The sequence below is a fragment of the Fringilla coelebs genome (genome assembly GCF_963513975.1).
Source record: "Fringilla coelebs genome assembly, chromosome: 15".
Lineage (NCBI taxonomy): Eukaryota > Metazoa > Chordata > Aves > Passeriformes > Fringillidae > Fringilla > Fringilla coelebs.
The window spans coordinates 11,016,684-11,038,559 of NC_140041.1; the positions used below are offsets into that span (position 1 = coordinate 11,016,684).

At 41.8% G+C, this 21,876-nt stretch overlaps 1 protein-coding gene across 1 annotated transcript in view; it reads left to right on the forward strand.

Annotated features, from left to right (window-relative positions):
* SPOCK1 (SPARC (osteonectin), cwcv and kazal like domains proteoglycan 1) overlaps positions 1-20,244 on the forward strand; it is a 258,586-nt gene extending 238,342 nt beyond the window's left edge. The window contains exons 7-11 of the mRNA XM_084215536.1: positions 6,150-6,266; positions 12,834-13,055; positions 13,649-13,711; positions 18,721-18,858; positions 19,839-20,244. Of these exons, the coding sequence (XP_084071662.1) occupies positions 6,150-6,266; positions 12,834-13,055; positions 13,649-13,711; positions 18,721-18,858; positions 19,839-20,029 (731 nt within the window). The 3' untranslated portion in view covers positions 20,030-20,244. The remainder of the gene's footprint in view (positions 1-6,149; positions 6,267-12,833; positions 13,056-13,648; positions 13,712-18,720; positions 18,859-19,838) is intronic.
* Positions 20,245-21,876: the final 1,632 nt, after the last annotated feature.

Genomic DNA, 21,876 nt, shown 5'->3' on the forward strand with positions numbered 1-21,876 from the left:
TCCAGATCAAAGCCTATTTCATCTTCCCAATAACTCAGCTGCTCCTGTAATCATCTCAGAGTCTGAACTGCAGGATCTTGGCATCTGCTGCTGTATATATAAGTAAGCCAAGGCAAAACAAGTGACAGGAGGATCAGAGGTGATTATCAACATAGGTGTCAACCCTGTGGAAGAATAGCCAGAGAGTGCCAAAAATGCAGTGACACAAATACATCCACGTAGAGCTCTGCCCTGAAGTGTTGGTGGCTCCAGGAGCAGTTTTACAGGTGAGCTGTTCATTGATTGCACTGGCAAGGCATGTTTGGAATGCACTACCCTTCCTTATAGTAATAGCAAACAATCCATTCCTTTCTACTTCATAAAATTATTGGCATAATACTTCATTTTTTATTGTTATAAGAAGTTGCCTGAGGCCTCAATGAATAGAGCAAATTAGAACATTACTCCTTCCAACCACGAACAGTGAAATATTTGTGGAGGCCATTATTGCCAGAGTTGCATCACCAAAATATCACATATAAAACACTTGGGAGTCATCTGAAGTCACACAGATGTGTGTATGTTTATATGCATCTGTGTGGAGCTGGGTTGGAAGTGGAAGGTTAGCACAGCCCTGAATTTATCTTGATGCTTGCTTTCAAAGCAGCTCCTGCAGCAGCAGAGCACTATTCTGCATTTTTGGGAGCAGATCCACCCTCTCAGCCCAAAAGGTGATACAATTTTTTTTTAACTGCCCGTTTTAATAATCCACACACATGTGGACACAATTGTAGCAGCGTGAAATAGGATGCTGACTTACCTACAAGAAAATGTAATGATGTTTGTCAGAGAAAGCATGGTTAAAAGTGCTGCATTTTCTTTTTAAAAAGCATGCAAAAATCAAAGATAATATAAAAATTAGTACTTAGAACAAAATATCTCCTGTCAACTTCCATGCTAAGGTACATTTATGTCAAAGCTTTTTAAGAAGTGTTGCCACATTGTTTTTAAATATGTTTTACTATATAATTTTGTTGAGTTAGTCTTTAAAAATACAAAAAATGAGAGTTTTTTCCCTTCTGAATTGCTGAAATAATGCCTGTCCTACTTCTAAGCAGAGGAATAGATCACTATTGGGCAATGTCATGTAGGTTTGTGCTATATCACATTTTAATCAAATCTAAATGGACTTGTCCTCCAGGCTCACAGGACAAATGACTGGACAGTTTGTTACCACTCACATGTGCTCCCAGCCGAGCTGCTCTCTGCTTTTGAGCCAGGCAGCAGGCAGGGCTGGACTCCATAAATGCATCCACCACCTCTTGTTGCTCAGGGAATAAAAAGCATCCCAGTCCATGGGCTCTCTTGCAAAGGTTTCTGTTTCTTATTTATGTTTTGTGGCTGGTCACCTCGACCACAACCCATTGATTCTGCTCCATGCAGCACATTTGCATCCTTAAGCAGGTTATTAAAAAGTAGTGCCATGTCCCCAAGCTGAAGATTTAATTTGCATGGGAAGACCACTAACCCCACTAAACTAGTAAATATGCAATTTTTAAAGCTCCAACTTTTTTTTTTCCTTTTTGCATTTGCAGTTTCTTTCCTTCCACAGTACAGAAAGAGTTGAAGCTGTTCCTCCTCTCAGGGTTGCATCCCTTTGGCATTCAGGGCCCCTCACTCTCCACCTAAAAGACTAGTTAGTATTATATAACAAGAATATGGACCCAAAGAACCAGTCTCTCCACAAGTCATTGGAATAGGAATATAGTATTATTTGTAAGAATTATTATTAGAATAAGAGCAGTTGGAGTGAGAAGGCAACAGACAGATGCCAGAGAGATGACAGGAAAGTCCAATGACACAAAACCTTTTGTAGACATTCTGTGAATCTGGTTGCACACTTTGCTTGTTGGGAAGTAGTGTAACATATCATTGTAAGTTGTTCCTGGACAATATGGACTTCTTGTTAGCCAGAATATTCCAGCAGCAGGTGAGACACTAATATAATCCTGCAGGAATGGGCTTCCTAAGTATTAAGTTTTGTTTAGAATTCATTGCAGTAGGAGTTGTGAGGTTTGGGGGTTTTTATATTGTTAGTGGATGGAGATTTTACAATATTGCTTTGCTAGGCTGGAGTAGAAATGGGATGTGATTCAGTATTGATTTAATCTTATACATCTACAGGTAAGTTGAGTTTTAATGTTGATTTCTATCACTAAGTACTATTGAAAGTCCCTATCTGAAAGAGTGAAATTAAATATTATACTGCTAATTTTCACCACCAATGTATATAGATTAGTATCTGTAGCGCTGCAAAAGTCCATAACAAAAACAGGCCATAAAAGCCTGAGCCTTTACAGCATGCTAATGGCTTTCCATTAGGTCAGATTAATGCTTTCTGCTCGCTGAAAATAGGTATTTAGCAGCAGTGCTTTCAGTTTGTGAGGAATAAATAACTGCTGGACCAAGTGCTTCACCCTCGGGAATAAATCTGCACTTTGGGTGCTTGTTAATAAATCACTTCCTGCAGGATAATTTGTCACATCAGCAGATGCAGATCTGAAGATGTTGTTGGGTCCAGCAGCTCTCGAATCCTCCCCTGCATTCTCATTGCTGAGACTCAGAGGAGGGACAGATCCTGCCACCCCAGGGCAGGGACTGTGCTCTGGGGTCAGGCTGGGAGCTGGCTCCTGCCCAGCCTGCCTCTCCATCCCTGGCTGCAGCAGCTGCCAGCCCAGCCTGCTGCTCTCAGGAAAGCCATGGGCTGCGAGCAGATCATCACAGCCATCAGCAGGGGAGGATCCAGCAATTAATGTTACAGGAGGGGCTGATATCAGATGGCTGCTAAAGCAGTTGACATCGGTAAAATAGCAAGGGTAAAGAAGTGTGGGTTGTTTTCTCTTTAAGAGGTGTAGGAAATGAGTTGAAGCCCGGGTCTCTTATCTCAGAGAAGACACACACCAGTGAAAATGCCTATTTACATATGTTTGCACTTGGGTCTGTTTCATAGCACCAGAGCTTTAAATGGTTGTTGACAGTTGACTGGACAGATTCCAGTTGTGAGAGAGGGGCTGTGGTGAGTCTCCTCCCTTGGTGATTCTCTTCAGCCTGGATTTTTAAATCAGTGCTTCTAGTCATGTCAATATCCATATTGTTTGCAACCCCGGTGTTCTCTCCTTATAAATCTTCAAATAGCAAGAGACCCATTATCACATCCATTCCTCCTACAGCCCTGTTCTTCTTATCTGAGAAATGTGACTTGAAACTCCTATTAATAGTGAAGAGGTACATTTGCACTGCATTTTTCATGAAGAGGGTTCTTAAAAATGCTTTATAACTTCTACTAATGTAAATTTATATGTAAGGATCTCAGATGAGGGGCTCCTCCAAGCTAATTGTTTGATATATAACTAATGGGCCCTACCATCAGAAATAAAACATTCAGTGCTCTGGTTCCTGGATGTTCCTCTGGTTTGTTTGTGTGAAACTCCTGCCCTTTCACTGTCAATCCACTTTGAAGTGTCCCAAATGTGCCCCAAACCAAACAAATTCAGAATTATTATATGCCTCTGATAATGTTCAAATGAAATAAATAAAAATGGAACGCAATTCCATTGGGTAGAAAGGCAGGATATTTTTAACCAGACATGGTAGCATTAAAATGAAATATAATACAAGAAATGTAAAATAAAAGGATGCTTCCTCTATTTTAATGTGCAGGAGAAAGTAAGATTGAGGGCATTAAAGACTTGAATGGCAATTTAACTGAACTTTGCATTAAATTTTTGAAGTCTTGTCCAGAAATTTATTATTCACTCCATATTAACAGCAAAGTTGGCTCCTGTTTGACTCATGAAACAGTATTTATTCAGGTGAAGAAAGACTGCAGTCCTAAGAGAGAACCTCAACCTCGTACTCACTGTGGAATCATCCTTAAGCAGAATACTTAAGGAACATCTCATTTATTCACGGAAATTCTATCCAGAAGGCAGAAAACTCCAGTTCTGGGCTTGCTGTCAATCATGCCTCAGATCAAATTCCAAAGGAAAGCTGCAGGGTTTGTGGTCAGCAAAAACAAAAGCAATAAATCCACCCAGGGCTCACTCTCAAACACTGCCCTTAAAAAAGCTGTTTCTTGACATGGCTGAAGTTACAAACATGGAAAAACTGTAATGGCTTCATTAAAAATGACATTTTACAGACCCTGACATGTTGGATTGGCTCAATTATAGAGACAAGTTGTTCCAAGTCTGATTTGCCATTAATTACTTCTGTTTACCATTAATTAATTACTTCTGTCCCACCTATGCTGTGCATTCAATCCTGGTTTGTATTGCAATTTAAAAGCAGGATTCCAATTACCCCAGTCAATGCAGTTTGCACCAAATGACCACTTTGTGAGATTTATTTTAGAGATTTTATTTGGCCCTGGGGAGGGCATCCTGCAGGGTGCTGTGGCTGGGAGACAGGGGGGTGTGTGCTCCTTGTTCCTTCCCTCCATGCAGGGAGAGTTTGGGAGCAAATCCAGTGTCCCCCAAAGCACTGCTGTGGTGTCTGGGGTTGGCTTTGTGTTTGGAAGTACACAAATCTAAACCAGGAAAATGGCTCTGGAAGGTATTTTCTTTATTATTATTTCTTTTTCCTGGGCCTTGACTGTCTGTGAAGCTCAGTGTACCTGTCCAGAAGGCACAAGAATGGATGTTTGTAGTCCAGAGTTCCAGCCTTGGCCTCCATGTGCCACCATGATCATTTAATAAGTATCAGGTTTGCACAATAAAACTGTATTATTCATTTCTTGGATGAATGAATCCTCTTTTTTTTCACCCAACCTGGAAAGATAAGATAGTTTACCATGAGTAAAATGTAATGTTCATTCAAGTGAGAAAATAAAGTGGTAGCTTTTTCAGCAAGGTAGGCCACTTTGCAATTAGTATTGTATTTTCTTCCATTTATTTTGCAGTGATGGGATTTTTTTGTTTAACACCTGATTTTTCCTTACCTGAACTCAGCTTTAGAGGGATATTGATCTTTATCTTTCATAGGAAAATTTATCAAATCCTTTAATGTTACAGAAAAAAAAATGGGGAAATCCTTTTCTCCCCCTGAAATTTAGAAAAGGCTATAATTTCTATTTTTAACTTCAAAGTTATTCCTGTCCCAAACTGAAGTGTGAGAACAAACAAATCCTCAGAACAGCTGTGACATATCAGCAAGTTCCTTGTCATTGGAGCAGTGAGTTAAACTTGGGAGAGCTGTGGAACTCAATTTTCTTCAATAAGGTGGAAGGAGGGATATTATAATGTGCAGTGAGATGGAGAAGACTTATTGTGACTGTGAAGGATGTCTGCCTCTATGGCATAAAGTCTTGCTCTGTATTTCAAGAAATGTCATTTAAAATGTAGAATGAGTGCACAGTAGAAATAATAAAATTGCCTGAGCGTGTGAATTCTAAGCACTAAACATGATACAGAAGTAAGAATATTTTTTTGACAGAAGCTCATGGCTAATGCAGCTTTCTTCCCTAAAAATACTTGCTTCAGCTGAACATTAATCTCTTGGCAGAAATTTCTGGGAAAATAAGATACTTCTCAGTAAAATTTATAAGAAAATAAATGTTTTACCAATATAACAAAATGGAATTGACAGCCTTCAGAGGTGGTAGAGTCTCACTTGCGGTAGAACTAGAGCAACATAATTTTTTTTCTGTATATAAATAAGTATATATATTTTCTATTACTGTGATAATAGCCTTATAGAAAGCCAAATGTGGTTATAAATTATCCCAGCATCTTTTTCGAGTAGCATGTCTAGGCAAGGATGTCCCTCCTCCCCATCTGCTTGACTGATATTTTTCTCTGAAATCCTAAAAGGTGAAAACATTTAAGTTAAATAGCCACATAGCTCTAATTGCCAACTGGCAGGGAGCTCTGCATGGCACTTCTTCCATCACCAATCGTGTCAGCTTCCAAGGAAGTACTTGAGCACAACTTAAAATTCATGACTTACATTTTCTTTTTATCTTGCATCCTTTTCCCTGACCTTCTCTTTTTCTTCAGAGCTCTTAATGAGGAGAACTTTACAACCATAAACACAATTTTTCTAATGGACTCTCTGGGGGGAGGCTTTTCCCTGGTGCCCCTGACTCACTTTGGTGCTCTGTTCTCTCCTAGCTTGCACAGACAAAGAGCTGAGGAGTCTGGCCTCGAGGCTGAAGGACTGGTTTGGAGCCCTGCACGAGGATGCCAACCGTGTCATCAAACCCACGAGCTCGGAGACAGCACAAGGCAGTAAGGAACCCTTTCCCCTTGAGCGCTGGGTGTTGTAGGAGCTCCCAGCCTGAGAGAATTGAGCTGAGCACTGCTGGTGCTGCTGCAACAACCTGTCAGGCAGGTGCCAGTGCACCTGCAGCTCCCTGAGACCTATTTGATGCTGTTTTCTGAAGGAGCTGCAGTCCTTCTGTCCCCTCTCTCTGGCCCAAACTGCTCCAGAAACTGTCAGTCAGGGACAGAGAGACCTTCACAAGTTAATCAGGCAAATAAGTGTCTGAAAGCCAGGGAAAACACACACCCCTGTATGAGTGAAACTGCTCAGGGAGTTCTCTCAGTGTTGGGGTTAATTATGATGGTGTCGTTTGTGTACATGTTAAATTCCAATGTTAAATTCCATCACCCTCCAATTCAGCATGGCTGCATCCAAATAATTTCTAGAGTTGTACTCTGGTCTCTGCTTAATCACCAGTTTTATGAGCAAGCATTTTCTGACACAATGTCAGTGGCATAAGATGAAAATATGGGATACAAGCATAGGGAATATTATGCCAATGTTGGAAAAAACTCACTTATATTTTACTTTAAAATTTCCTGCTAGCAGTTTATGTAAGGGAAAGGATAATTAAAACATCCACATCTGAGCCATGGAACTAGAAGTGTTAAATGGTGGAGAAAGCTGGAACCCCTTGTGTCCTAGGTATTTAATAACAACATCTTTGACTGCTCTGATGGTTTTGTTTTTTGGTTTTTGGTTTTTTTAAGAAAGGAAGATGAACAGTCTAGAGGACATTTACTCTCTGTGGGTTAAGCCAACATGACTGATTTTGATGTCATTTAGCCACCAGGGAGGGGAAAGATTCAGATAACAGCATTAAAAGAGGTCATGCTCATCAGAGAGCAGATGCAAAATCACTTTCTGTAAGGACTCATTAATTCTTTTAAACAGTGTCCCAAAACACGTGGGCCCTTGGGCTGCAAAGCAGGATGCACAAGTTTTATCTAGGTTTGTGCCTCACTGTCACTTCACTGGTTCTCTGGGATGAGCTGTCTGAAGCCAGGCTCCAAACCCAGAATTTGAAGGGTCCAGCAGGCGCTGCTTTTATGGTTCTTTTCACCTGGTGTCCCTGTAGAGTGACACCACAGAAGCTCCAGGGGCACTAGAGCAGACCCAGCACATCAGGGTGGGCATTTTCTGGCGGTCCAGGTCTCCACAGCCCCTCTCTTTTGTGCCACATCTGAGCTGGGGTAGCAGCAGATTGCCTCTTCCTATTTAAGAGAATAGACCAGGGGCTGTGTTGCTCAAAACTACAAACCCAGTAATTCCACCACACATCCTAAAACTCTGTGGTGAAACAAGTCATGTTCTGTGTAAATGATCTTTTTTCATGTGTCCCTTATTCTGTACAGTATTTACAACAAAGTCAGAGTCTTTAAAACTGTATGTCCTACTTATTTCTGAAACAGTGCTCCAAAAAAAGAATATTCTCATGCAGAGGATCCGAGCCACAGTGCCAAAAGCAACTGGATGTACAGCTAATCATGGCTTCCAGATGTGAATCCATTTCAAACCCCATGACAGAAAGCCTTAGAGGCTTTAAACTTTATTTGAAGTCCTTTAGGCCCAGAATCATAGGAAATCTCATTTTATCAGATTGTCAGCAGGATGTTTTCATGCAGATGATTCGTGACATCCTCATGATGACCTTGCCAGAGGCCAAATCCTAAAGGTGTTGAGTAGTTGTTTTTTGGTTTTTTTTTTCCTTAAGCAATTTCAGTGAGTAAAACATTCCTGATAATTCTGCAGTGTTTGCTCTGATTCACAGAGGAGCTGTTATCTCTTTTTAGTTTAGTTTGATTCCTGGCAGCTTTTATTTGAAAGGCTGCCCAATGATTTTAAACGCTTGATCTCAACAATGTTCGTTTTTAGACTGTTGACTTAGTTTGGCACATTTTCTTATTTTCTTCTATATCAATTAAAAAAAAAAAAAGAAAGAAACTTTATGAGTTTAGATACCTAAGCCATTTTTAAATGCCACAAATCTTGAGCTTTTTTTTCTTTTTGAGGTTTTACAACAGTATTCATGAATTAATCTGCATGTGCCAAATTCTTCAGCTCACATTCTCTCTGGTGGCACTGAAAATACACACAGGGTGACGACAGCAGTATTTGGCTCTCTCCAAACATTTGTAAAAATGAAAGACACCTTAAAGAGGGCTCAGAATTCAAAGCAAAGTTCACATACCCAAGCTGTAGAAAAGGATGTTGTGAATCCTGGCAAACAGGACACACACTCTGATGAACACATTGCCCTTTTTTATGGCCCAGCCTGTGTTGCCCTCCCCACCACACACTTCCCTTCATTAAACTGAACTGGTTTGGTTGTGCCTGCAGGGTTTGAAAAGGCATGAACATCCCTAAATAATCCATTTTGGATGTGCCCCCCCGGCAGTAAAAGGAGCAGATGGTGGAATGCCCTGACTCCAATGCCTCGGACACATCAGCTGTCCACAGAAGGTTTTCCAGCAGAGATTTCTCTATGCTACATCATTTTTCAAGATGTTAGTGTGAGTGTAAATATGCATTTTGAGGGTATTATGTTCACCCCCACATGAAGAAGAAAAAAGTACGCTCCTTTTTATTTTCTTTGTAAGTCTCTTGAAAGGAAAAGGAAGAGGAAGATCATTGTGTTTAGATTTCAAACCTTCCTTCCCTGAGCTCTCTGATCCCAGCAAAGCACCGTGGGCCAGGTACTTTGTCTTCTGAAGGCTTTGTGCAATTAAAATCTCCTCAATAAATTATGTAAGAAACTCAGGGACATGTTTTGACATAGGGAAATAATAAAACTAATTAGGTAGCAAGATCAGATTCAAATTGCTCCTGAGCCTGTTGATAATTCATAACATCCCCAAATTGTATCCAGATAGTCTCCTTGGTTGGAGTGGGTGTTGTTTTTCTTTCACTAGAGGTCTGTGCAATAGAAAGGATTTTTTCTGGGGAACATTTCTTCTCCTTCTTTTATTTTAAGTGATGGGGGAAATTAGGTTAATTATACCCCTGTTAATTTAATTGTAGTATACTTTAATAAAATAAAAATGTCTCATGTAAGTCAACTCTTGAAGGGAGGAAGTAATTCTTTCATGCCAGAAGGTGTGTTTATTTTTAATAAGGATTTTCACCTAAAGACTTTTTTAAACTTAATTCCATTTTAATTCAGAGGAGGTGGAGCATTTTATGTGTTAATGGGATGAGAGACTTTTACATGTAGGTCACCAGCTTGATTTCCTTCCAGCTCTGTAGTGAATGAAAGTTGTCAGGATGCTGAACAGCTGTCAGCTGAAAAGAGGAACAAGATGGTCTTAGTCCAGGTCCTTGTGAGCAGGTGTCCAAATGAGAGCAGCCACCACCTCAGCTGACATTAATTGGCATCTGTGTGGGCAGCCTCTGCCAAGGAGCCAAGAGGGATGGGGAGCCTGCACCATCCTCCTGCTTCTCTCCAAAGGCCCTGCAGCACTGAGCTGATGAACAGAAAGATGCAGAAGAGTTCTCATTCTCACTGAGGTTGCTTATTCTGGGTCTGTTGTGCTGGAAATCCAGCCTGTTAACCAAGCACTGAATTCTTCACAGAATTATAGTGTGTGGTTTATTTCATCCAGAAAATTGCATCATATTTATAGATAAGTATCTCAAAAGAGTCTAAGAAGAAGTTAATTCAGTCAATATCACTTGGCCTCACCAGGCTGGTGGGAGCACAGTGACCTCCCAGTGAAGGTAAGTGAGCTCCAAAAGCCATTTTCCATCAGCTGCCCTGGTTATGCCATGAATCAGAGCCTGTGCTGAACATTCAGGGGACACTTGGCTTTCACTCCTGGTGCTGGGTGCTGAGAGCATCCAGGGTTGCTGGATTTGGGCTGCAGATGCAATTTATGTGCAGTACCTTTTACCAGGAGACAATATGAAGTGGAGCTGCTATTTACCTTCAACGACACACTAGGGGACATTTAAAGAATTAACTTTCCACTGATGATAACCATCTAGCTAAGGACTTTCTGTCACACCTACCACTTCAATATTTCAGGACTTCCAGGCCACATTCTCTGATAATCCAGCACTGTTTAGTAAACCAGCCTCTTAATAAATCTAATCTGGAACTCAGGTCACAACAGCGAAAGCTCCCTTGTTTATAAGAAATTATAATCAAAACCTCTTCAATTAATGTAATTAACTGTCTTCTGAAGTGACCTTTCCCAGCTGTGTCTCCCATCCAGCCCTGATGGTGTGTCACAGAGCAGCTTTGTGCCCACTGCAGTCACTACTGGTGATCTGCTCAGACAGGTCTGTGCTGAGGGCAGGCTGGTGGAGTATCCCCATTGCACACGCAGCTGGAGATTTCCCAACAGGGAGGACAGCAAGAGTCAGAAATAATCTACAGGCACTGTCAGGGGCAAGTTCATTCCAGATCTCCCTGCTTTGGTCCTTGCCAGTTAAGAGATGACTTTAGAGACCATTAGGGCTGAGCAACACAGACCATGCTCACCTGATGATACAGCACACCTTGCAGTGACTCACCTTTTGCAGCAGTTAGTGCCACCATGGCATGTACAGACCATTGTCAGAGAGAGCATCTATGCAGAAAAAGAGCAGACATTGGAAACTGACTCTTTTTCTCCTGAAAACTGTTAAACTGGGATAGCTGGAGCTGATCCCAGCTCCACCCTGCAGTTCAATGATCCATCCCTGCCTGTTTGACTACTTTTAACCTGTCCTGGGTTGGGGAATTTGGCACCAAACACCTGCACAGGGCAGGACTGGGTGCCCTGCTCCTGTTGCTCTCTAAAGGCAAAGGTGAGGAATCTTAAATCCTTTCACTTGACAAAAGATTGCACAGCGACCAAATCCTGCTTGCCTTCTTCAGATGACTTAAATAATTGAAGTCAATGTTTCTAATTGCTTCAGCAAGGCAAGGAGCTCCCCCCTACATCTATTCACACAGCCTTGTTCTTTTTCACTGTGCTCAAACATGATTAGATAATGTTATGGGAGATAACAGCATAAAAATGTGATGAAATGTTCAGCATGATTTCTCTCTTCCCTGCCTGAGCTGCCTCTAGCCCTGAGGAAGTGGCATTACCTTCTTCCTTCCTTAGAGAAACATGTATTATGAATGACACAAACCTTCCCATTAGTTAACCCTTCTGATTGTCCCTCTGTGTCACTGACAACCTTCAGCCACAGCTGCATACAAAAACCACAGCTTCCAGCAAAAAGCCCTGCTCTCCTTTGGATTAATGCCTAAAATAACAACTAGGGTGCAGAGCTTGGACAAACTGTCAGCATGATTCCAGCAACATCTCAGCTTTCACTTCAACAAAGCAGCATCCTGAAAGGAACATGCACAGCAAATAAAGCTTAACCTCTTTCAGTGAAAGTTGCAGCTGAAGGAAGAAGCTCATCAGGCTTCTCTCTGTGACCCAAAGCAGAGTGAGAGTGCACAGGCAGGTTTTTGCTCCCAGCTGGAGCAGTGTGAGCACCAGAGGCACAGAGTGTCAGGAGCCCTCTGTCCCTGCAAATCCTCACCAATGGATTCATGTTTCTGAGCCCTGGTTGAAACCAATATCCTTGCTATCAGATTTATTATGTCTGTATTACAAATATGCTTCCTTACATTGTAGATAACTTGGAATTTAGTCTAAGCATTGAAAAAATACCACGACAGTGTGGATTTATAGTGTCCCATACCACAGTTTTTCTAGAGACTGCAGGACACTGGCACGTGTATCTCATATACACCGTGGGTATCTATATGCATGGCTTGGGCTTTCTGTGATAACCACTGCTGCTGCAGCAGTCTTTGAAGAATCTGGGCTATTAAAATGAATGATGGTGATGGTTTCCAAAGCGCTGGAGAAGCAGAATCCTCTGCTGCTGCAGGAAGGTGCTGGTACAGCATACAAGAGCACGGGCAGCTCCAGCTGAGGCTGTGCCCTCCCTCAGAGTGATGTGAGGAACAGAGACACCTCACCTCTTCTCTCCCCCAGACAGCTCACAGTCCAGATCAAAGCAGTTTGTTGTCAAAAACCACAGACAGGCCTTTGAAAAGTGAAAAGCAAGGATGAGAGGTAGAAGGTGAGAGCACAGCAGGAAAGAATGTGATCAGGCAACTAGAAATGAGTCTGGGAAGCAGGATTTAAATTGCATGCAGATACAGTCTAGTTTGAAAATATGGTGGATGCAGCCTTTTCTCATCACATTTCAGTTTCCTGGAACCAGGCCAAGACACTTGGACTGAGGACTGAAGAAAATAAAAAAGGAAGAATTTTTTGAGTAGAGATAACTTCAAATTACAGAAACCAGTTCTGAACCTCAGCCCTCTCTACCTGCCAGCTCCCACTGAGTATGAGTAGTGCTCTGGTTTGTAGCTGTGCTTGGGCTTTAAGGTTTACACAATCAGTTCAGTCTCAGGATCTTGTTCTGCTTTGGGCAAGTCAGCTCAATGTCCAGAGTCCAGCCACAAAAAGAAAAGAAAAGTTGGCAGGGCTTCACCTTAGAGTGGTTTCAGCTGGGGAATATTTTCTGTCTTCTTACAGGATTTGACACCAGCATCCTACCGATCTGTAAGGATTCCTTAGGCTGGATGTTCAACAAACTTGACATGAACTATGACCTGCTGCTGGATCCCTCGGAGATCAGCGCCATTTACCTGGATAAGTACGAGCCCTGTGTCAAGCCGCTCTTCAACTCCTGCGACTCCTTCAAGGACGGGAAGCTTTCCAACAACGAGTGGTGCTATTGCTTCCAGAAGCCAGGCGGTGAGCTGGGCCATTTGCAATGCAGGGAGGAGCTCTTTACCTCTCCCTGTGTCTCAGGGCCTGCCTGTAGAGTTTGTTCATTGCCAGGCAGGTGTGTTAAAAAGCCTTTTTGCCCAGCATCAGTGTGAAGGGCATTCTAGAACCATGTTTATTGTCATAGATGAACTATATTAACATCCCTTGATCATTAAAGCAAATAAAGTAGTAAGTGTCACTGCACACAGTCTAGAAATAAGCTCAGTTGCTGACAGAAAGCTCAAGAATTTACTCATTTATTAACACAGAATTTAGCCAATTAGCAAGTCATAAATCAGAGAGCTGGCATGATGTCAGTTTAGTGAAAAGAGAGGTAGAACGGTTTAACAATTAAAATGGCCCCCAAACGCTACTCTCAACTACAGTGTTGCCTTTTTTTTTTTTTTTTAATTAGTGGAGCTAATGACATAAATTTGTTTTGCAGTACAGTACCAGCATATGGGCTTTTCTCAGTCCCAGGTGTACAGTAGCCCACATTTCATGTCAGCAGTGAAGCCAGTCATTACAGAGCCTGTCCCCTACCATCTGGAAACTGATTCTTATACATTATATTTTAGGTCTTCCTTGCCAGAATGAAATGAATAGAATTCAAAAGCTAAGTAGAGGGAAGAGTCTGTTGGGTAAGTTCGATTACTTGCTATTCATTTGCTCAACTAATTAAAGCTTCTGTGATTATTGTAACTTTATATGCAGTAATGGTTTTTCAATTAGAGACTAATGTTTTGAGTCGGGAATATGCAGCACCGAGCGTAGGCCTGACACTATGAAATTAAACAAATAATGAGATAGCAACACACAGAACAGGTGTCAGCGTGGCAACGGGTTCAGAACTAATTTACAGCTCTCCAGAAATGCAAAGCCTTGTCTGCACAGAGCTTAATTCTGCCTTCATCACCTCGCAGGTCACAGTAAGTACTGGGAGGCTGCTTGATACTCAAGGCTCCCATTTTTGAAGGGTGACTGAAAGTGCATAGCCAATGCATTCGTGTTCCCTTCCAGCTATGGTACAATGCAGGCCTTCCTTGGGGTTCAATTTTGCCTAATCACTCTTTAAAATATTTCAGTATATTCTGTGGATATGAAAACAGGAATTCATATCACCTCATTTTAGGCAGCCTGCAGGATGCTTCGTGCTGTAAGGTGTGGTCATGCCTGTCCCTCTCTCTCGTGCCTATTGGGAGCCTGAATTGATTCATGACTTACTCTGATGGATATCTAAAATTAGGTTAAATAAATCCCCATCTGGCATTTTCCCAATTAATTGCTGAAAAATCAGGTTGCTGAACTGAAAAAATTTCAAGTGACTAATTCTCTCCCCTAAAATCACCCAGTGATGTGTGGCCTGGCGTTTGTGTGCTGGTGTTTTACCAAAACTTGTGTCCCAACACATTTGTGCACACAGAGCCCAGCCCCTGAGGCACAGCAGGACAGATGCAAGCCCTGCATTTCACCCTTGAGGAGTGGCTGACCTCAGCCCCAGCTGTCAGCCCCATCCTGGACAGCATCCCCAGCTGCAGCACAGGGTGTGCACGGCTCTGCTGCCTGCTGCCCCTCCATACTCAACAGCACACCCTGCAAAAGCTCAGCTCTGCCAAATCCTGCCACTCCCAGATGCCAGTGCCATTTGGACTCAAGGTTCAGGTGCCTTCTGAACAATCCCAACCTGGATTCATTGGTTTAAATTAAGAATAAACATTCCTGAGACTGTGGTTTAGATCCATCATAGCAAGTTCACATGAAGATTAGGATGTTTCAGAGTTACAGCTCCTGCTGTTCATAGCTGTGGGAGCAAAGGGAGGATTGATCACTTGGGATATGTGTGCTCCATTCAGTAAATATTCTACATTTGTGTTCAAGGGAATGTTGTGGCAGAAGTCACAATGTTCTCTGCCTCATGGGTGTCATGATTTTCAAAGTCACCTAAAAGAATAAGAAGCCCAGTTCTTAACAGATAGCTTTGACTATCCCATATTTATTTTATGCTCTGCTGTTATTTTCTACGTGCAATAAATGTCATCTAGGTTGAAACACAAGTAGTTTGGTCTGGTGTGTGAGAAGAATGATGCCTGGGTTGCAGGTAGTTCAACATGCAGGTGATTGTAGCACATGTCACTGGGATCTGATCACAATAGCAGGAGGAAAATGACAAAGTAAAAGCAGTAAGAATGGTCCCTTAGCTCAAATAACTTCTAGTCAACTGTATTAATAAAAAAAAAAATAGAAGAAGAATGAAAGTGGTGAAGCTCAACAAATCAAAGTGTCAGGCACAGGTTGTTCCACAAGCTAGAAAATTATAATATAAAGAGGAACTCTTTGCTTCACCTACCCTGAAAGTCTTCCTGCATAATGACACCTGTCATGGAGATTTTAATTTGAAATCAGAGCTATTTATACAGCAGAAAACATTGTCTTTTCCCTTCACTGTCTGAAAAATCATTCAAATGGAAGCTCAAACATACACGTGACTTGTAGCAATGGTAAAGTTGGAAAAGAGAGCTGAGTATTTTCAGAGAAAGTAATATTTAATTATTCTCTTTCCTCCTCTGACCCTGACATAGAGAGCACAGCACTTAAAGTCTGGGCACTAGCATGAAGAATGTTTTTGTTAACTTGTATCCATTGATAAAAATGATGACTTTTGATATTTCCTTCTCTCTATATTTTTCAAAACACATGACAGTTGCAACAAAGTACTTCAAAGCCATTGCCATTAGATATGTTGAATTTCGAGGCTTTCAAATGAAGTCTAGCATCCCAGGAGACTGAATTAAAAAGTAAACAGCCCTATTCATCTTTTCCTACCAGATTTATCTGGAGTACAATTAACTGCAGAGACTGTACTTTTAGAGCATACAACTGTGCAGCCTGATAATGCTTCTCCCACTCCACTAAAGTAATAAATTTCTGCTCCCATCACTGTTTTCTCCTATATCAACCCTGTGGATTCAGCTAATATAATAGCTAATACCAGGAGCTGTGTGCTGGCTAGTACTTAATTCTGACAGGCTTTTACCTCTATCTTTAGCATATAATTATTCTCCTCCTGTTCTCTAAGGAAGGGAAGTGCTATATAGGTAAGGAAATGATGCCAGAAAAAAAAAGAGGTCTAAGTCTGGGTCCATGAAGAGGATACAGATGCAACAGTGCTGTTCAAGTTTGTGTGGAATAACAAAATCTTTCCCAGGACAGAGGGAGGTGGGGAGGCAGGATTCAGGAGCTTGGGGCAGTTTGTGGGGAATCACTCACATTTTGTAGTGTCCAGGCTTGTGGGAAGCACTGCCTGTGCAGGAACCTCTGGGGAGGAAAGCTCCAGATGTTCCCTGATGCCAAACCCAGCCAATGGCCTGTCTGGGTGCCATGTTCCAGGATAGCAGAGCCTGTAGCCAGCTCATTTCTAACAGAGACAGGCTGATTTGTGTACATTTGTGTACAATTCACACAGAGAATCATCAGGTTGTACAGCACTTGTTCCCAGCCACTCTCTATCCTCTCCAGATTATCACCTGCACCTGACACATCAGAGAGGACATGCTGCATCCTCCCTCTGATGGTTGGGAAATACTGGGACATTAGCATGCACAGATAAATATTTAAAGCTCCAGGGTTACATACAGATTGGCACGAATTTCCCACGCAGAAGGAAAAGTACCTTCCACTCTTCACTGTGACCCAAAGTGTGAATCTACTCCACACACAGTTCTCTTGGCACTGAGCCTGGGCCACAGTTTATTTTTAAATCTTTTAAAGCTTTTACAGGCAGCGTGGAAGATTTTCATACCTTACAAGAAACAGTGAAACTATGCAAAAAGGCCTGTTTCAAAGAAGGAAAAGGTTGCATTGCCCTAGGAAAAGAGAAAGCATGAAACAGTTTAAAATGCAGAAGCTGTTCTCTGCTCACCCTGTAATGCCCCTGAGGTTCCCCCTTTGATCCTTCCCTGGAGCCAGATGTAGATCAGACATAAAAGAGCAGCTCCAGTGACATGGGTACAGCTGTGCTGATTTACACCAGCTCCAAGTCAGCACCTGAGCACTTTTCCCAAGGTTGTGTATGGTTTGACAAACACCTGGAGTGCTTATCAGAGGCAGGACATGAGCATAAATATGAAAAAAATATCTTTCCTAATTGATATTGAAATGAAGTTTTGAACACTGAGTATTAATTTACAAAAACTTGCCAAGGCAAATACATATGTTTGTTATTAAAACTATTGTCTTATAAATAGTGAAAATTAATCTTTGATAGTTGCTAGCATGCTTACATTTGTACTTGAACATAATGGTGATACCTATTAGCAAACCTGCTCCAAGATCATGCTTTGACATTATTTAAAATATTCTCACTCATGGATGTGGTCTCCAAAACTGATCTGATAAACAAAGATTTCTGTAGATGTTCAAAGGTTACCCTTCTCATCTCCCAGACCTGTATTAGCAGCACTCAAACTTTAGACAAGATCTGCAGAGCAATGAGTTTGGATATTCAGATTCACTTTGTGTGAATTTCAGATTCACTCTCTGTGTGCATGAGACTGACTGACTTCCACTTTTATGTCTTTTATATAGGAAATCTGGTGACATTTGGGCAGCACCTTCTCATTCATCTTTTCCTGTGAGAAATGTAGTGGAAGTGGCCCCCTTGACACATGTGCTGTCTGAATAGATGCTGCGCATGGAACTAGTTAAAAAACTTTACTGAACCACCAGTAAATCACTGGTATCTTTGACAAAGGAGAAAAACACTTTCTCAAAAATCGTTTGAGACAAGAAATTTGGGGGCAAGGGGGTGTTTATGTCATGTTTCAAATTGAAGCAATTGACAAAGTAGGGAAAAATGAATGTACTGACCTCCAGTGGGAATAAAGCTAACTCATCTCAAAGAACAAGAGGGCTTTTCATACTGAAGTACATTTGCTGTATCTGCTGAAAATGGTGGGAACAATAACATAGGTTTCTCCTGAGAGTTTCCCTCTCTGCAGAGGCCAGAATGAGCCACCCTCTACAAGGCTGAAATATATTGGTTTTATTGTGAGACAAAACTTGGGCTTCAAATCCGAAGACTTACTGATGCAGATCCTGTTGTCCCTCTCTGTAAAGCCTGTGCATTATTTCTTCTTTTATACATGGGAGCTCTCAGTAAGTCAGGGGATGTGCCTGAGATTAGTATGAATAGCAAGCAGATGGCAGATACCTTCCAGGGATAATTACAGTGTTGTGGAAAGACTCGTGTGATAAACACTGAAGGAGTGCAAATGGAGGGAAATGCAGAACTAATGAAGTTGGGGTAATAATCCAGTTGGGAAGAAAAGTTTAAAACCAGGAGTTAAATGTGAAAAGGCTCTGTGGGAATATCAATCATTCAGGGGCAGAGTGAAGCTCTCTCTAGAGCTGTGTGACACCCTCCTCTGCGTGCTGGATATGAACAAACATTTATACACTGTGGCCAGGGTGTCTGAGAAGAGTTCACCAGAAATAATTTCTTCGCCCTTTCAGGCACCAGATAATCACATGTATTTCCTCGCCAACATTGTCCAGATCTTCATGTATCTAAGTGCTAAGTTCATCATACCCTCTGTGTGTGTTTGCTCCTGCAGAGGATTGCATTACTGAGCACACCTTCTATTTTATTCAGGTGCTTTCATCCCCCGGTGCAATGAAGAAGGTTATTACAAAGCCACGCAGTGCCACGGCAGCACGGGGCAGTGCTGGTGTGTTGATAAGTATGGCAATGAGATAGCTGGCTCCAGAAAGCAAGGCACAGTCAGCTGTGGTGAGTAATGATCTGCTTTCCTCAGACATTGGGGGAATTAACACTGCTGAACCCTGCCATTGCTGTACCACGAGGATGATGACAAGAGGGATAACGGAGTAGCACAGTTCAAAGTGCTCCTCTGTTCTGTTCACACACAAATGGGGCTCTCGTGGGTCCTTTGGACAGCAGGGGTGCAGCACAAGGTAGCAGGCAATAGCCACTTTTAAGGTATTCTTGCTGCCATCCTGGAAAGTGCACTTAGTGATATTAAAATTAAGAATCTGGGGTTGATCTGTATGGTTGTTAAATATATTGTTCTGTACACTCTGAAACGCACATCTGGAACTTTCCAGACAAGGGAAGGCCTAAATGTGTAAAATTGAATGCTTTAGCAACCAAGCCCAATACAATTGCTGACAGGACAATATTATGTAGGTAAGTGAAGTCACCAATTAGCTGTTGTGCCCAGACAAGGAAGATTTCACCTACAATCCTTCAGAGTGCCTCAGGGATGGTTTTGAGTGCAGCTTTCTTTTCTGAGAAGGAACATAGACCTAGAAAGTCCAGGATGCCCAGAATAACATCACAGATCTTTGGTTCAATAACTATATATGCAGAGTGAGGTTTATGCATTCAAATAAAACTTCTCTTTTTTTTTAGCGTGGTATACAGAGCAGTGACAGAATGAAAGTATTTACAAAGGAATAATAATTTTCTGGCCTGCATGCATGTGATCTGGAATTTTCCAGTCAAGCCTCTAGGAGGAAGACAATGCATAAGGGAGTGTTTTATGCCAAAAAAAAATTCAGAGTCTATAGATATGTATTTTTCCCAGTTCAGAATGAAAATTGAAATTTTAAGGTTGTTTCATGAATAGCTGAACCAATTAATTTAAAAAATAACATTGCAAATGACAGTGGCTTGCATGACAAGGATAGTGATTAATGTGGAATTTGGTGTTTTGTGAGGAAATGACCTTTCCTGCTCACCTGTTTCAGAAGAAGAGCAAGAAACCTCAGGGGATTTTGGCAGTGGTGGATCTGTTGTATTGTTGGATGATTTGGAAGAGGAACCTGAAGCAACAAAAAAAGACAAAGAAGGGAAACTGAAGATTCATGTAAGAGCAGCTAATGAAGATGATGAAGATGAAGATGATGATAAGGATGATGAAATTGGTTATATATGGTAGTGCCCATCATGATGAGGACTCACGTTTTGCACAATATTGCAACTCACATCATATCTCTGCAATTGTATCTGAGAGTACCTGGCACAAAAATTCCCTCTCTACTGAGTTTAATTTTGTATAGCCAATTTAATTTGGATGACAACTTTTTTTCCAGTAAAGGACTGTTTGGAATACAGCTTTTGTTCAGTTGGTTTGGGGGATTTTTGTTCTATCCACAGGGGCAATGAGTTTTGTTTCAAAACCATTTCGTGTCTTAATCCTCATTTGCACCACTTATGAAATCCATCCTGTGAAAGAATCCTGGAAGAGGCTCAAAAAAAAAACACAATACAAAGGCTAAGAAGCCCCTCTCATGTCAGAGAATTTGTGTCATAAATTGTTACCTGGATCATATGAGAAAAAGGCTTTCCTTTCATGAAGAAGGAAAAGCAGGTGCCTCGTTTTCCAGTCCATTTTTATAATGTCCCAGTGAAGAGTAAGTCTCTTTGGACAGTGGCTGCCCAGTACCAGGGGTTGAATCCAGAAGAAAACCCACTGGCAGGACTTTCCCTTCCTTCCCTTCTCTGAGAATGGGTCCAACAGGCTTAGTCCAGCTGCTGCTGAAGGCAAAACTCCCACCAGGGCACAATCAGCTCGTTGACACTCTTTATTTGATAAAGGAACATGGCCTTCTTGCTCTTGAGAGATGCTGCAGCTGTCATGGACCAAGCCCTAGAGGCAGGGGACAGAGTCCATCTGCCTTTCAGAGTGTTTAAGGGGGGAGCATTTGGTGAATTTGTAGCACCACCAGCACCCCCAGAGCTGTTCCTCAGCTGCCACCCCAGGAGGGTCCCTGATAACACAGAGGCAGCTCTGCTCCCAGCTCACACAGCACAGAGCTGTTCTCCACTGAGCAGCCCTCCTTCCAAAGGCAGGGTGCTGCCCAAGACACCAACCCTCAAAAGGAGCTGTCCCTTATTTCTTGTAAAGATACCTGTTTTAAAAAGCAGCTTTAGGTGGTGATATTTCCAAAGCATACCCCCTTGGCTCAGTGTGGTGCTGCACACTTGTAATGCACACTCCTAAAAGAGAACAGAATTAAAATCCAATCTGTGATTCCCTTGATACCTCCCATATATTCAAAGCTCTTGTATCAGAGCATATTGACATTACATTATTTGCAGTGTCCTTTCCCATGGCAGTTCTCAGATGCAGTAATGTGCTGTGGTGATCTTTGATTGGTTTTGCTGTTTTGTGAAGCAGTAAGAGGAACCTTAACCCCCCTCTTGCATTAGGGTGCAGGTGTAAGTATTTTAGCAGTGCCTGTGGTTGGCCAGTGAGTTATTTTGCAGAATGAAAAATGTGGTTTTTATTACAAAAACTAATTAGATTTTTTTTCTGAGTTAATGGTGGATATAGAGGTGGAGACAGCATTGAGTCACAACATGGTTGTCTACATAGTCTGTTGAAAACTGGAAAATACCACACTGATTGGCAGAAGTCACTTTTTAGGTACATTGGCTTGGGGATGTTGGCTCTCAGCCCTCTCCAAAGCCAGTGCCTGCCTGGCAGCCCTCTGCTTTCAGATGTGATCAGAAGTAGAATTCCTTTCAGGTACCATGTGCTGCAGGGGCTCTCCTGTTTTCTCCTCTTTTATTTCCTATTTATCCAGATCAATGACCTGAGAACAAAGAGCAAGCCTACATAATCGTTATTAATGCAGAAAGATGTGTAAAACCATGAGGAATTTGTTGTTTCATGCCCCTGCATCCTCCCCAAAATCTGCCATCACAGTCATTTGCAAAAGGCCTGCAATCTGCCCTGCCTCAAATAAATCCCTTTGGTTTTCCCATAGATTTAGAAAAATA